The 17,759-nt window shown below is 38.7% G+C and overlaps 1 protein-coding gene across 1 annotated transcript in view; it reads right to left on the reverse strand.

Moving 5' to 3' along the window:
- The window catches only part of LOC124275216 (transient receptor potential-gamma protein-like), an 80,418-nt gene that overhangs the window by 30,265 nt on the left and 32,394 nt on the right, over positions 1-17,759 (reverse strand). The window contains 3 exon segments of the mRNA XM_046710735.1: positions 2,194-2,371; positions 2,373-2,429; positions 3,038-3,556. Of these exon segments, the coding sequence (XP_046566691.1) occupies positions 2,194-2,371; positions 2,373-2,429; positions 3,038-3,556 (754 nt within the window).

A 17,759-nucleotide genomic window follows, 5' to 3' on the forward strand; every position in this document is an offset into this window, starting at 1 on the left:
GGCCAAATTACCATTTATCAAAATCAATGGCATGTAACTTTGAGTGAGTGAGTGAGTGAGTTTGGTTTTACGCTGCTTTTAGCAATATTCCAGCAATATCACGGCGGGGACACCAGAAATGGGCTTAACACATTGTACCCATGTGGGGAATCGAACCCGGGTCTTCGGCATGACGAGCGAACGCCTTAACCACTAGGCTACCCTACCGCCCCCATGTAACTTTGAAGGCAAAAATATCAGTTATGACTGTTCGGTGGTAGAACAATCTGTAGGGTTTAAGTTTATCGTACACAAGATAACCATACAAACATGGTCCTACCACAGTGAATACAAACTTCAGAACATTGAGTCTTGAGAAGCATTGGTATCACCGTCACAAACTAAAACCAGGTTAAAACTGGGACTGGAATCCCTCCACACAGGATTGTGGTACACATTTTGGACACAGCATGTCACCATGAATTACTGTCCTCTAATAAACACAAACAATATCCAAAAATAGGTCTTCCACTGAGACTGTCTTAGAATCAAAGTGAACTGTGCTCATAGATGCAATCAGCTCATTGCCTCAGATTCAGTGCTCAATCAGTTTCTGGGCAGAAGTCACAGAAGCAAAAGGGTTTCAGATGAGGGTGATAGATGATGCATTATGGCTTAGTTCAAAGGGTATTCATGTCAGACGAGGTGAAGCTTTATGTCACATAAATAACTCCCAAAATTTACAAGAAATCTGAGCTATATTCCTCATATAATTAAGGCCTGCTCGGACACTGGACTGAATTTCCCTTTGTCAAAACAACCTCAAAGTGTCATCCAAGGACAATATTTTTGAAGAAATACCCAATGCGTGGTTGAGAAACTCAAAAGAGCTTTGAAGTTTCATTCAACAAAGAGCAGCCACCATGCATCTTTCATAACTTCCCTGCCCAAACTAATCAAATCAATATTTTATTGAATGAAACATGTTTGGCATTCTGCAGTGAAGAAAATTCAATTGCTGTGGGATTGTTTCTTTGTTCAAATGAAAATTAATGAAAGCCTTGAGGGGTAGAGTAGGTACTGACAGTGTTTCGACATAGTGTTTGAGGGAAGGGTTGACAGTAAGGGGTACAGTGAGTACTGATAGCTTTTCTTCATAGGATCAAGGTTCTCAGGGGGTTTTAACAGCTTTTCTTCATACAGTTTGAAAGGAGTGAGTGAGTTTAGCTTTACGCCGCACTCAGCAATATTCCAGATATATGGCGTCGGTCTGTATATAATCGAGTCTGGAACAGACAATCCAGTGATAAACAACATGAGCATCAATCTGCGCAATTGGGAACCAATGACATGTGTCAACTAAGTCAGCGAGCCTGACCACCCAATCCCGTTAGTCGCCTCTTACGACAAGCATGGGTTACTGAAAGATCAATATTCTAACCGGACCTTCACGGTTAAGTTTGAAAGGTGAGGGGTAGAGTGGTATTAACCACTTTTTCTTGTTGTGTTTGGAGCTGGATGATCTCAAGGAGAAGAAAAGGTACTGACAGTTTTTCTTCATTGTGTTTGGAGGGGAAGAGGTGATGTCGAGGGGTAGAGTGGGTATCAAAAACTTTTCTTCATTGTGTTTGGGTGAGTGAGGAAGTTCAGTTTTACGCCACACTCAGCAATATTCCAGCTATATGCGGGAGTCCGAAAATAATCAAATCTGGACCAGACAATCCAGTGATCAACGGCAAGTACATCAGTCTACGCAATTGGGATATGATGACGTGTCAATTAAGTCAGTGAGCCTGACCACCCAATCCTGTTAGTCGCTGACCTTAAATATAATGTCACCACTGACAGTAAAGACTTCTTATGTACAAGGACAAAAACAAGTCAAAGTTTTCATGTACAGATCAAACTAAAAAATATAACAAAAATGCCTGGCCTAAGACAAATGCCCTGAGCTCATCCACCAACAAAACTTTGTTTTGATCCCAATTTCAAATACACAAAGCTAAAACAAAAGCCATCCAACATACTCTTGGCAGCAAAACACTTTCTGTCCTAACCTTGTGAAAACAGACTTGGATATGTTGAAGTTTTTTTTGATGGCAGATGGTGAAATGATACACTTGCTCATAGAGGATAGAGGCAAATAGGGTAGGACAGGTACCCACTTGAAGGTTTGGACCTGCTGAGGAAGTTTTAAAATAAAATGATACTTACACAGAAATGTGAGATATGACGCACTATGGACGATAAACTTGATAAAGGGCTTGCGTATGAGTTCTCCGATGGAACACTTAGGAGCTATAAGATAAATCAGGGACATCACAGGGAACATTATGCCAATGGTTTGCGTGATCATCAGCTTGGATACGATATTCCGCCTGCGGAACCCGGGGTAACCCCTCATACCATAGTGAGGCTAGAAGCTGTTGGCAGTTCGGATGTGACACAAACTGAAATGGAAAACAAATCTCAAAAGCAAACTATTCCATCATGACACAAGCTGTTCATCTGCTTATTCAACAAAGTAGCCCTAGCACTAAGATACTGACATATAACATTGGCAGCTCTAAGAACCTGTCAATTTGATATTCCACTTGGAAGGGGAGTGGTTTATTTTTATTGGTTTGTTGTTTAATGCCACACACAACAATATTCCAGTTAAATGGCAGTGGTTTGTTAATAATCCAGACTGGACAAAACAATCCAGTGATCAACATCATGAGCATCAATCTATGTATTTGGGATATGATGAAATACATCAACCAAGTCAGCAAGACAAGCATAGGTTGTTGAAGACCAATTCTAACCCAGATTTTCACAGATGGGAGCGATTTGGATTCAATTTAAAAAATCTAGAAAGAATAACTTTTCCCTGAAAATATTTTTAAAATAATTTTCCATTGGATATCCTAAAAAAATGTGTTTGGGGTAAAAGAAAACTCAATTCTGCTTTCAAAAAATATATTGCCAGTGAAAAGGAAACAATATAATGTCTGCAAATATAATGCTCTTGGACAAACAAAAACTTTCTAAAGGATGGCTCTGTACTGTTTCTTACCCTTTTCTGTTTGTATTTAATGGCCAGTTTCAACCTGCTCAGTTTGGTTTTCTCTGCTCCCTGTTCATCTGTCGCAGCACTCGATGTGTCGTGGTTGAGGATGATCTGCAGCTCACGTGATCCTCGCGTCTGCTCCAGGAGGTCCACAGCAAAGTCCTGACACCTGGTGGCTAGCTTCTCATAGTCCACCTTAAACTCATTCTCCATCTTGCTAAGGCGCTTCAACTCTCTGCTCAGTTCAAAGGAAGTCAGAATGGGATCCTTGCTTGAGAGAGCAATCAGTGAAGGACTCACTAACGCCTTGTAGGCGTTAATCCGAGAACGACTGTGACGCAAACTGTCTTCTTCACTTTCCGTTAAACAATCCTTGCAACTACACCGAACATCATGAGGTTTGGGAATGCGAAATCCTCTATCCAGGAGGATTTTGATAATTTCATAATTGTCCCGATGCCCTGCCAGAATGATCGGTGTGATGTCAGGACTGAATGAGCTGGAGGGATATAACTGATGTAAGGCCTGAAACAGAGAATGTTTAACATCAAAAGTTGAACTGGGCTCTGGAAAATGGTGGTTGTTGTTGTTGTTGCTGCTGTTGTTGTTAAAATACTCAGTAATATACAACATTGATCTGTGAATAATTGAGTTTGAATCAGACAATATATAGTCTGCTTGCAGTGAAAATGTACCGATGAATTTTACTTTGAACAAAAAAGTACCGGTAAGTCAAATAAAGTGAAATTAAGATTGCAAATCCTCATAAATTTACCTTGCCAATTGAACATTTAAAACTCAGAATTTTATTCAACATGGTGATGAGCGTTAACGTTGACCAACCCTACTTGTTCTCAGTGTTTCATTTAATGTGCATACCCTCTTGTAATACAAACCAATAATAGTGATTTGAAACTATGACCATTTGTTAAACAACTTTTATCCTAAGTTGAATAAAATTCTCAGACTTAAATGTTCATATGGCAAGGTAAAATTATGAGGATTCGCTTTGATTTACCTTTTGATTTAAAGTGAAATTCATCAGTACATTTTCACTGCACACAGACTATAGTGATTGACATCATGAGCATCGATCTATGCATTTGGGCTAAGAAGCATCAACTAATCAGGGGCCGGGACCACCCGGCACCATTAGTCACCTCTTACAAGCATGGGAACTGAAAACCAATTTTACCCACATCTTCCTGCCCATCTAAAAAATATTTATGTTGATAAGTCAGGAGTTTTTCATATCTGTATCATGTAAAATCACAATCAAGTCAACAGTCATGTTAAAATAAATATTTAAATCACCCCTGACAGGTTAAACAAGTCATTTAGTTGTTTATCTAGTAGTATTTCCTCATGTTGAAGATCAAGGTCATATAATGCAGCCTGGCAACACAAACACATGTCATGAAGCCTTATAGACAATCTCATCCCTCAAATATCAGCCAGACCAAATCAACCCGAGAATAACCAGCACTCTCTCAATGACAAGCAACATGAAAATGACATCCTGTCAAAATCTATTATCGACAAGGTGACCAAAGTACTTTGTGTAATCCAATGACAGGTCTAATCAACCATTGGCATTAAAGATGAATAAGCACTGGCATGCCATTACAAGGACAAATATGTCACTACAAGATACCTATAATCTGAAAGACAGACATTCCTCATTCACCCAACCCCTCATATATAAGGAAAAAATGATGCTCAGTTTCATAATATGTGAAATCTGGAATGATATTTTCGCTTGGTATCAGTGCAGACATTAATGCCTTGTGCTATTTTCTGATTCACAAGAGAGTTTGAGTGAGTGAGTTTACTTGTATGTTGCACACACCAATATTCAACCTATGTGGCTGTGGTCTGTAAATAAAAGAGTCTGGACCAGATAATCCAGTGATTGACATCATGAACATTGATCTATGCAATTGGGATACAATGATATGTGTCAACCAAGGCAGCAAGCCTTACCACCCAAACCCATTAGTTACCTCTTATGACAGGCATTTGTTGCTGAAGATCAATTTTAATCTGGATTTTTGTGGGTCGAGTGAAATATGTACTTATGCATATGCATGAGCAAGTGAGAGCTTGAGGGAGAAAAAGAGACAATTCAAAAGAGCAAGTCCACTCAGATACCACCCACAATCAAACATGAAACTCCACACAGACAACTGACTTCTTCAAATATGCCTTGTTTTCCCCCTGATGCTGGGTGCCAGGGCAACAACAAGTACCATCTATTAATGTTTTTTGGTATATGATGACTGGAATTAAAACCATCAACCTTCCATTTTCCAGACATTCCACTTGACCACAATGGCAGCCACAATGCTTGAGGGACAGAACTCAGGGACCGCCTCCGTGGTGTAGTGGTTAGAGCATCCGCCCGGAGAGCGGAAGGTCGTGGGTTCGATCCCCGGCCATGTCATACAAAAAGACGTTAAAATATGGTACTTGTTGGTCCCTGCATGGCGCTCGGCATTCATGGGTACAACAAGTACTGGTCGGCTCGGAGTCAGTATAATGTGTCTGAGTGGGGTATTCATGCTTCACTGCGGCATGGTATCTCAGTGGGCTAGCACTATAAAACCAGCTTTAGTTGGGGCTAGTACAAGCAGCCGCACATACACATACACATGTTTGCACATAGTCATATGAGCAAAATATTCTCAAGCACGATGTTAAACCCAACTTCACCTCACCCCACCTCACAGAACTCAGTCTTGAGGTAAATTGTTCCCCAAGTGAGCTCCATGATGACTCATATCTGTCATTCAAACTGAAAGGTACTATTATCATCCATGTAAAGGTCTTCCCATGTTAACAGTAATCCGTGTAAATTAATTTCTCTGGTCTGTCTGCTTCCAGCTACACAATAGCCAGCAACACATTTTGGTACATCAATCAGCCCTATACCTTCCTCCAAGACACATCTACAGAGACATTTCAATGTTATTAACTCCAAGGAGACATCTAGCAGTCAAGTTTAGATGTAATATGATTGCCGACATTAACAGACTCCAATACACTTGATGGGTCCAACAATAGAAGAAATGACTACATTTCAATGGAATATACATTCGAACACTTGCGTCCATGTATTTCAACATCCTCTTCATTCCAATTTCATTAACAAAAGTGGAGGCATATAAGAAAAGTAAATCTGACAATGGCATCATCCAGGTCATCTTGCCCAATTTTACAGTTAGGTTGTGAGAGTCTCTTAAAAGATTGAGTAGACTACTTACACTGTCTACTTCTGTCTACTCAATTATTTTAGTTAGGTTTACTGATCAGTTAATGATTCTATTAAGGCAAATGGTTTTTGTGGTCGCTAGTTAAAATTTTATCATTACACATCAAGACCAAAAGCTGAGATGTGGTAGACACAAAGGTGAGAATTTTGCCAACCATCATGTTCTGTTGTAATTGTCTGTAAGGTTCTTGAAGGTTCCAGGTTTGTGAAAGGTGGCTTGTTGAGTTTGGAGTAAAAAGGTCAGGTGAAATAGATTTATGGCCACTTTAAAGATTAATGTACTTTGATAGTGACTTGCATGAATGCATGCCTGTCTGTATCTGTGTGAACTTGTCCAAGTCTGGATTGGTGCTAGCCTCATAATAATAATGATAATAATGTGTCCATTTATATAGCGCCAAACTCCACACTAGGTATGCTCATGACGGTAACAATCAATAGCACAGCACATTATTACCCCAGATAACCCAAGCTGCCTGTTAGGCGCTAGAAGGTTATAGTCACATGACTTTTTCCACCGGGTACCCATTTTCCTGCTGGGTGAACAGAGGCGATTTTGAACAAAATCACTTGCCTAAGGTGAGACCACATGTATCACATGTGCTTCATTGTGGGGCAGGACTTAAGTCCTAGAAACTCTCAGGAGTCAAACTGTCAAACACGGTCAACCATCCAAGGACTCTCCAAGCTCGACGTTGCTTAACTTCAACTGATTTGTGACCTGAGCTTTGTGCACAAGACCACAAAAGGACTTTCATAGTGCTAGTCCACTGAGATACCATGCTTCAGTTTAACATAGATACACCACACAAACACAATATACTGATTATATTGGCTAAATGCCGAGATGCAGGCATGGTAACAACAAGTTCCATCTTTTGATGTCTTCTGATGTAATCAGATGATCAAACCACACAACCTTTGCTCTTTGGACAGGCTCTCTAACCACAGGACCACAGACCTGGTCTAGAATGAATAGAAACTTCAACAAAAACACCCAAACAATAAGTATGAAAGTGTAAGTTTATAAGAACAATATGGCATTCACAATATATATCACTTCCAACATAACTGCACTTTATTGCTCTGGCCGAATCCTTTTTGGCACTGTATGAAGATCTAATATATCTGCACTTGATTTTTTTCAGATAATGAATAACTCAATATATTTGTTCTTATGAGAACTTGCAACATAATGAAGTTCTACTGTTTGACGTTCCTTGCCTGGAGAAGCCATTAATCAAATCTACACTCTTCCAGGGTTGGTCACATGGCATGAATATTCAAACATCTTATTCCACCTCAAATCCTATGGAGAAAGGACATTTGAGATAAAATCCATTTATAAAAAAATCTGACACAGTTGTATAGCTTTATAATGTGATCATGTCAGCAATCATCAAATTCATATTGTTCCTGCTTTTGAAATCTTCAGTTGCATGAAACAGCTTTGCTGCAAGTGTAGTTCCACTGGAACAATAACTGCAACACATCTTGTCTATGTGAGATGAAATTGGGTTTTACGTCGTGCTTGAGAATATTTCGCTCATATGACGATCGTCTATGTGAGTGAGTTGTGTTTTACTCTGCTTAATTGTAGCAATATTCCAGCAATATCACGGCAGGAGGCACCAGAAATGGGCTTCACACATTGTACCCATGTCGGGAATCGAACCCGAGTCTTCGGCGTGACAAGCAAATGCTTTAACGACTGGGCTACCTCACCGCCCCTTGTCTATGTGAAGCGTGAAGTATGTGAGTGAAGTGTTTTAAATTACAAACAATAAGAAAAACAACACAAAAAAGTATTCAATTAAACTATGATGATTTATTAATTCTTTCAAAATTCTGACCATATTGGATTTTTTCAAAAGTTGAAAAGTTAAAACTACAAATCAAATCCCAAGACAAAGTAAATATGGTAAGATACACAAAATGTTGTCCCTCCTTCACATAAACTTTTTAAGAAACTTCATATACCCGAAATATTTGCAAATGTCATGTGGGCATTGACACTCTATCAAGTTTCCTAACTTGGAACTCAACCACTGACCTTAATCATGATACAATCGCAAAAAAATGTCACAAAGCCACAAAAAGTCACCAATCCAAAAGGGCCCGAAGATTGAAACCGTTACTGATCTAACTTTATCTCCCGATGACGTGGGCAGTGTCTAATTTGGGGACAGTATTTCTTATCATGGCCCTCGGTCTCCATCTAAGCAAGCTATCCCTGGCATTTATATACACAGGCTTGTAATTTACTGATCAATGCTTTTAATCAATGTGACATTTCATTGCGAACATGGCAAAACTTGACTTCACATATCTAATTTCCCTGGCCTCCTGCGGTAGTTCTCACAGAGCTGGAGCCTGCACTGCCACAAGGTAATGGATATTTTTAACTAATTACCAAGCCTGAATTTCAGCTTTCATATCTTGTTACCACACCCCACATCATGCTTTTCAGCAAAAAACACAAACATGACAAACAAATGTTTCAAATGTCATGGAAAATTGGTGCCTTTCAAGATATTATTCATCAATCACATTCTGATTAGATAATTTGTTAATTCTGTTGTCTTCGATCACAGAATTTGACAAGATCAAATGGAAATTGTGGACCTGAGGTTAATGGTAATTAGCTTGCACACACGTAGTCTGGGTTTAATTCCAAAAGAGGTATAAAATGTGAAACCCGTTGACCATTACAGTTTAACAATGCAACTGCCACATTAGAATTCCAATCAAGAAAACTGATCCAAATTCGATGAAAGAATTGTCCAAACAAAATTCATGCAGTGTCACATATGCTGAGGTGACAGTGTTAGTTGGCTAGGTGAAACAGTGTTACAGCAATGACTAAGGGACAAGATTAAAAGAACATCAACATCTAATGTTCAGCCACAACTCAGCACAAAACTGAAATTTGGTGACACAGTTTCAGCAATGAATAAGGGACGACGTTGAACGAACATCAACATCTAACGTTCAGCCACAACTCAGCACAAAATTAAAGTTTTGCCAAACCAGTCACATTAGAATCAGTCACCATCTTTACTCCCACTTCTATAGCTCCATCCCATTCCTCTCCCACCCTTACCAGTCTAAGGGGTGGTGGGGCAGCCTAGTGCGTAAAGCTTTGCTCGTCACGCTGAAGACCCTGGTTCAATTCCCCACATGGGTACAATGTGTGAAGCCCATTTCTGGTGTCCCCTGCCGTCATATTGCTGGAATATTGCTAAAAGCGGCGTAAAACTCAACTCACTTACCAGTCTAGTCCATCAGCAAGAGGACAAGATCTAGTCAGCAAATGCATTGATAAAACATGTTTGCTGCATCTAGTCCGGAAGCAAACACAATATATGTATAATTCCTTCCACCTATCTTTCAATATCTATTCAGCATAGAGATAGGAACAATATTTTACTTTTATTACAGACAGTTACAAAGAAATTAGAACATATGTGTCTCCCCTCCCTAAATTCTATTTTCGATATATATAGGTCTCTAATTCCTTGAAAACTGGAGAAACCGAATCCAGTAATTGCCTCTAATTTGTCATATCAATCTGACTAAACTAGATGAGCACTGGCAAGTTCCTGACATATTCCCTTCGTTCACTCTAATGTCCATTCCAGCACGTGAAATGATTAGAACAAATGTTCCTTCTAGAAGTCTAGGTTCTTGATTGGCTAGCCAGTTACATGATGGATGAACCATGACATCTGTCTCTGCCCTTGGACATGAGGTAACAAAGAAGGCTTCTTGTGTGTCTAGCCAGTTTCAGAATGTCCATCTTGAACTGTCTGCATCACGAGACACAAGGAAAAATTATCCCATGGATATCTTGGAGGTTTAAGAAGATTGTTTGGTTTATTATAAAATATAGATATAAAATGTCTGGCAATGTTTGCAACGTGGAACAGGATGTGTGATGTCAAGCAATATTCAACTTTATCCAGGGTTTGGTTTTAACGTTTCCCAACTTTTGACATACAATTAAGCATGCTCTTTCCTCGAAAACTTTACAGAGCACCATACCACTCTTGTGAAAGACTTGTTTGATAAGAGTTAAAGCATTAATAAGGCTTTCAAAAGGTTCCATGACTGACATGTGAAGGACACTTCCAAATTTGAGGCATCAGTGAAAATTCCTTATTTTGACTTATCCTATACATTTCCATCAACATGTACCTGTTTTCATAGTGAGATTGTTACTTTATTCTACCTTTCTCTTGGGAGTATTATTCTCCAGTTATAGGAAAGTTCACAGAATTAAGCAAAGGCCAATATTAAAGCCAAAATTTAATATTTTGAACTTTTTCGTCACATTTCATCAGCACTCTCCTTCAGTTGAGCTGGATGTCCTAACCAAACGTTCCAGGCAAGAAGAATGTTCCGCCTTGGGCAGCAATGATGGATACACAGCTTAACACAAATGAAGTTAGCCAACACAGGTCAGTCCTTGACCCCTGGTCAGCTTCGCGTGCTTAGTCCCCTACTCACAAGCAGACAAAACACAATCAACTCAGTTCCGTTAGTCAATACAGATAAACCCTCACTGCAGACTCTCATTGGTCACTGCGATCTTCAGGGAGGACTTAGTGGTCGGGGGTATAATAATCGAATAACATTCATCCAATGCTTCAGGTAATGCATGGTGTCAAGATCCTCTCTGCCATTCCACTGACTATGTCTATGTTTACAAGAGTCATATATGACAACAATAGAATTGGAAATTACACTCACACGTTAATAGTTTGTTTGATGGGGCTGGTACGAACCTATTGCTCCAGACAGATTTTCCGAACATTTGTTTTTCTATGTGATGGATAAAAACAGAAGCGAGATCATTGGTTTGGGTGTTGTTTGTGCCATTTGGGAGTTGGGTCAGAGAATGTCATAGCGTCATGCTTCATGTAAAAACGTTACCTGTTACCAGAGTGAGTGAGTGTTTATGTGGCTTTTAGCAATATTCCAGCAGTGTCATGGCAGGGGACACCAGAAATGGGCTCCACACATTGTACCTATGTGGGGAATCGAGTTTTGTAGCTTAGTATATTCACAGGGAGGAAACCTATGAAGACCAATGTTGAATCTAACGACTAATTGACCAATGACATGTATGTAGGGAAACAAACAGGAATAAATTGTGAACATTTTATATAATTTCAGTAATGATTGATCAAACTTTAACTTTGAGGGTTATACATAATCTTCACAATGGCTTCATTGAAATTTCTCCTGCAGGTCATTATCTGTTGTCAGTGAAACGTCATCACATGGTCAACTTCTGCTGCCTTCACTGAAGTGATCGAGTGAGTGAGTTTTAGTTTTATGCCGCTTTTAGCAATATTCCAGCTTTATCACGGAGGGGGACACCAGAAATGACCATTACACATCGTGCCCATGTGCCCTTTACAGAAGCATCTACTGGCTTCAATAAAACTTTACAAAAGGTCAACCTTTGCTGAATTCAATAAAACATCTACAAAAGGTCCACCTCTGCTGTCTTCACTGAAGTTTCAACACAAGGTCAGTCTGGACACTTTTCTCTGAAACATCTACACAAGGTCGACCTCCACTACCTTCACTAAATCTTCTACAAAAGATTGACATCAACTGCTTTCAGTGAAGCTTCAATACGTGCTTGAAGCATCTGGCCAACTTCCAACATAAATACAAGGTTATAAAATTCTAAATTGTAATGGAATAGAGTGTATGAGAATTTAACAAAAAGAAAATATCGTCTCTTTGCTAGAATTTCATTTTGGCATCTTCCTGTCTCCAAGAGAGTTAAATAGTCTGAATTTAAGGACATGCATAAAGTTCAACTGAGGACGAAAGTGGTGCTCCATAAACATTCACCGACATTTCCGAATTTCAATTCGACTTTTTCTCAGCCTTCAAAGTTCTTCAAACCATGCTCATTTTCAACTTCAAAGCAATTGCACCATCAAATTGTCAGTAAGATTATCAAAAAAATATACATGTGTAGAAAGTAAGATATTATCACCCTATAATCCTCTTTAATTTGAAAGAGACCATCTTGACCATCTTCGAGGTATGAATGGCCTTGAGATGGCGATAAGAGATTTTTGAAAGAAGACACCAATGAGAATGATCATTACGATCATGAAATTGTGAGCAAATCTGGTTAATGACATAATCTGTATCCTAAAAAATATTTAAGAAATAATGTGCACATTGTGAAGAAAAATTACAAACACCTTTTTCTAGAAATATATATCTTTTGTCCATTAGAAAGGAAACACTATATGACTTGACTCACATAGTGAGGTGAGATGGTCTAATGATGTATTGGACAAAAAGGAGTTAAATGTCAGTGGCAATGCTCTCACGAGTTTATGCCCTGTTTTAGAGTGAGGAAGCATGCTGGATTATGTACTGTTTTGTAAGGTATTCTTGTTGTATCACTGAACGTCAGCCTAATGTGCGAGAAACAAAAGTAATGCTCAGTAAAGGTGCATGGACCGGATATGGTGATAACAAGCCTTCAAACATAATTTGGGTGAAACCTGATTCAAACCACAATCATAGGCTTCTGGCATGACTGAGAGGCTGTACAGTGAGCTGTAGCATCAGACAACAGGGCAACCCATTCCTTAATGCTGCTGATCAATAGTTTTAATAGAAGTGAGTGAGTGAGTGAGTGAGTGAGTGAGAGAGTGAGTGAGTGAGTGAGTGAGTGAGAGAACAAGTGAGTGAGTGAGTGAGTGAGTGAGTCAGTGAGTTTAGATAGGTGGGTTGGTGAGCGAGATCTTATGGGATCTTGTTCCAAAGTGGTGCAGGTGTTGGATTACTACAACTTTGGTGGAACACTTGAGCAGGGTTAGACTACACAGGATTCTGCTGCACCTACACAACTGTTCACAGCAAGTAAGACAACTGAGCCCCAAACAACAGTACAGATACAAGTCATATCTCGATCATTACTTAATGATCATGTGCACCTGTGAGATTTGTCTTACTTTAACTTGCTTGATAACAGCACTTTTACAAAGAGTGAATGAGTTTAGTTTTACGCCACTTTTAGCAATATTCCAGCAACATCACAGTGGGGGACACCAAAAATATGCTTCACACATTGTACCCATGTGGGGAAACAAACCTGGGTCTAACGCTTTAACCATTAGCCTACACCACCATCCCACCTGTTCAGAAGCAGTGCTTTGAAAGAATAAAATATATTACTAAGTCAGCACATTCTTCATTGATACAACAGCTTTATAAATGCCAGCTTAAGATATTTCAAAAATGGTAACTAAAATTAATGATTTCGTTGTACTTAGATTACCATATTAATTTCTTGAAATATTGTTCTCATGTTCTACCCAGTGCCCCACATGGGCACAATGTGTGAAGCCAATTTCTGGTGTACCCCATCGTGATATTGCTGGAATATTGCTAAAAGCGGCGTAAAACCATACTCACTCACTCACTCTACCGAGTGAAAGAAGAATTGTGAAAAAACATGACTAAATAAAGGGATTCAAACTCATCATCAGGTTTTCCTTGCATACTTAATGGATCATAGTCTCTTTTGTTGTTCATTTTTAATTTAAACGATACAGTGAAGTGATGGGCACTACAAACTTGGAAGCTTGCGTGTCAGTACATTATTTACTTTCCAATAGTCACTGAATTTAATATTTTCATGTCCATAAACTTTAAAAAACAAACATAAATTTTCACATGAACAACAGAAATGACATCACGTGTTAACAAGCAATATACACCAATATCTTACCACCATGTTGGATACTTCCACAGAGATGTTCCTGATTATACTTTTCTGAATTTTCCCGAACACCACCAACCCACCACTCAGACATCTTAATCTAAGTTATTACAATTCTTTGGGAAAATCTGTCATAATTTTCTCCAGGACACAACCCTTGATAGTGACTCTTTAATTGAGACACTTATCTCAGAGCTGAGCCCCAATTGACCACGAGCTGGTGTCTAGCATCATTGTATGGTCAGAAAGTGACCACATCTGATGCCAGAGTCCATTACTTGGCTGGAATCAATGGTCATTTGGTTAAGTGTCCATATCTAGAGGCAGATCCAGCCAGAGCAATTGCCAAATCAGCTTCAGTAAGTCTCACTAACCTACAACCTTAGTGCACATAATGTCACAATGTTACAATCAATGGTCATTTCGATAAACATCTATTGCCATTGACAATGTAGACAGTGATAAAGACTATGGACATAGATTCCATCCTGAAAAATCAGTATTCTTAATGTCAGAGAATTAGATCCATGGTAACTTTAGTAATTGCCTCTGTAATTTCCTATTGCAGACAGAGAAATGCCTCCACAGTGGTATCTAAGAAAATTTAAAGTTTCGTCACCCAGACTGAATCAATTATTCCCAGCAAACACTCCCCATGCCATACGCTATCACAGTTCGCGGAAGTTGAAACTACTGTTGATGGGCTTTATACAGGTCCCTTGTATCCCATTATACTGCAAGAGGAGGAAATATGGACAGATTGTGTGCATGTTTTCAGATAGACTCAAGTATATTATCAGATTATCTTCCCCTCTCCAGCAAACACTCCATAAGTTAGTTTATTGTCCAAAGAACTTAAAGATGAACAAACTTGCTGTGTGTTCTTTTTGTTAAGAAGAGAATGAAATAGATCATAGATGTATTCCTACAAAACAGAGTTAATTCTGGACTGAAATATATATGATAAATGACATATGATTTTGATCCAGTTGTCAATGCTATGGGTGTATAAAGTATGATTCTTAAAATACAGTTGACTACTGCTGGCAATATGAACAGTTGTACAAAACACTACTGCAGGTTAGCAAGAGATCAGATGGTCAGGCTCACTTACTTGCTTGACAGATGATCGATATCCCAATTGCATAGATCGATACTCATGCTGTTGATCATTGTATTGTCTGGTCAAGACTTGACTACTGCTGCCAGATATGAAATGAGCATTTACTACTGTGACACAGCCCAACACAATGCCACATGGGACCTTTCAAGTATGCAGTATTATGAGTTGGGAGTTTTAACAAGGTTGCAACAAAAATCTCACATTGGTTTCCTATTTGGATATTTTATTTTTTTATATTGAATTTTATTTAATAATAATTTCCATGTGTGCTGTTTGAAAATTAAAAGAATCAACTGGCACACTATCGCAGCTGAGAATAAAATCCAGAAACACTCAAGCTTCATATGACTTACTGCTGTCAAGGTACAAATGCATTGAACTATCCATTAAAAGAAATGATTTATAAAATACTAAACATACCTTGTCTAAACAATTTGAAAAAAGTATTGAAGACATAACACATAATTTATTGTGGCCTTATTAAAGGGAGTTAAGGGAAAAATGTCCCAGTTCACTCAGCAGTGAATGTGCACCCAGCAGGATGTATTGGCAATGAGATTGTTAACCTTCCAGCACCTCACAGGTATCTAGGTCGACAACTGAGGTACACTGATCCACTGACCTGGATAAGTACGGTTTTCCTCTTTGAGCTACATGTGTAAGGAGTTTATAAGATGCCTTTTGAGTAGTTTTCATTCCATGACAAGACTCAGCGAACATAAAGGGACAAGTCAGAGTGGCTGACGTATGGACTTGCTTGAAGGGGGATGACATGGAAACGGTCAACTGATGCTTCAGGACAAGTCTGAATACTGCGTGGTTACATCGTCAGAACTCTTTCTGCCACATATTTCACTGTTGATATTTGGCATTTGAATAAGACAAAATGATTAAGTAACACCCTCATGGACATAAACCAATTATGTGACTTTCCACTTCAAAAGGAAGTATGCCTGTATTTCAAAGCTCATAGAAAACTATGTCTGCCAATATCACAAAAATATGATTCCTGGAATCTCCAGGGAAATTATATCATCGTTCTTCTGAGCCAGGAGCCAATATTTCACAGATAATGTTTGGCATTTGAATAAGACAAAATGATTAAGTATTGTGTCTTGTTGAATGACATAACAATGGTACTTTCTGCTTCAAATGGAAGTATGCCTGTATGCCAAAGAAAACTTTGTCTGCCAATATCTCAAAGAGATGATGCCTCAGATCTCCAGGGAAATTATATGACTATTCTTCAGAGCCAGGAACAGCCTACAAGACTTGTGTGAAAGGTCACAGTGACCTACATACAGATGAGGACACGCAGGTACATACAAACACAGAAATTGACCATCTCAGAAGGGTCTTCTCAAGATCTCCACCTGGTTAACTTCAACCATCCAGAGAGGCAATCCAGTCCAAAGTAATCAGTTCAACGGTCTGAAGTGCTTTTCACAGCCACCTGAATAATCTCAGGTAGACTGTCTAGACCAGTTCTCAATATCAGGAACTTTAGAGTCAATGGTTCATGTCCAACTGTTCTCCAAACCAAGTTGAGCTTTGGCACATGCAGTCTAGACTTCAATACAGATGATCGGAAAACCACCATTACAATCACATGGCCTGCATGTTTACAACCTAGAGATGAATTTAGAGAAGGAATTAAACACAATTGGGAACATTTAAAGACACATGTGTCACGTCAAAACCATTAGAATGAAGGACTGCAACCAAAAGAAAAGAATGAGATTTCAGCATAATCTCATTAAACTATTACCATGATGGTCTCAAGATGTACACGCAGAAAAACTTTGTTGAATGCTGCAATTATTTGTTCAAAAGTTTTACAACAACGGAATCAGTAATACTTTGGAGATTATTTACGGATGGAAGAAATTATCCAGATACAATTTAGGTGATGAAGTCCAATTAAGACTCCAAAGGAGTATTGCTTTGAAAAACATGAATGGATCAAAACTCTGTCCATTCAAAAGTCTGTATGAAGTTCTCAGAGTGTTATCTGTAAGCTCCAGTCAGCGGTATTGTAAACATCGGTTTTACTGTGAGAACATGTAATCAGCTACATCAATGGATAGATACATTCATCTCCTGTGTTGTGCACATTTGGGTATGGGTTTTACTTCTCTAACACACATGGAATTATTTTTATGGTGCTTTTATGTGTGCAGATTTCCTTTTTATGATAAAGGCAACAGGTATATATACACATTACACGAGCCATTATCACCTGTAACACAAGGGCTGCACCTATAATATTTCTTGAAAGTATTGCCTGTTCAGAAGACTTTTATAACAATGCCTGTTTTAAATATTCCTCACACAAAAGAGTACTTTTGGAAAAGATACATATTTTGCTCTATTTATTATTATTTAAGTCCATGTAGGGGATGTTAATGATCTTTTGGGTTTTTCATAAAATTCCCTGCCATTCTTATCTTATATTTTCCTCACAACTTGCAAAGAAAAATATGTACTCACGAACTTTGTCTTAGGCAGCATGATGGCCTTCTGGTACACAGTGGTTGAAATAGTAAATAGGTACAACTAATATAGAAGT

Source organism: Haliotis rubra, unplaced genomic scaffold, assembly GCF_003918875.1.
Source record: "Haliotis rubra isolate DU_JTF1 unplaced genomic scaffold, ASM391887v1 Scf1, whole genome shotgun sequence".
NCBI lineage: Eukaryota > Metazoa > Mollusca > Gastropoda > Lepetellida > Haliotidae > Haliotis > Haliotis rubra.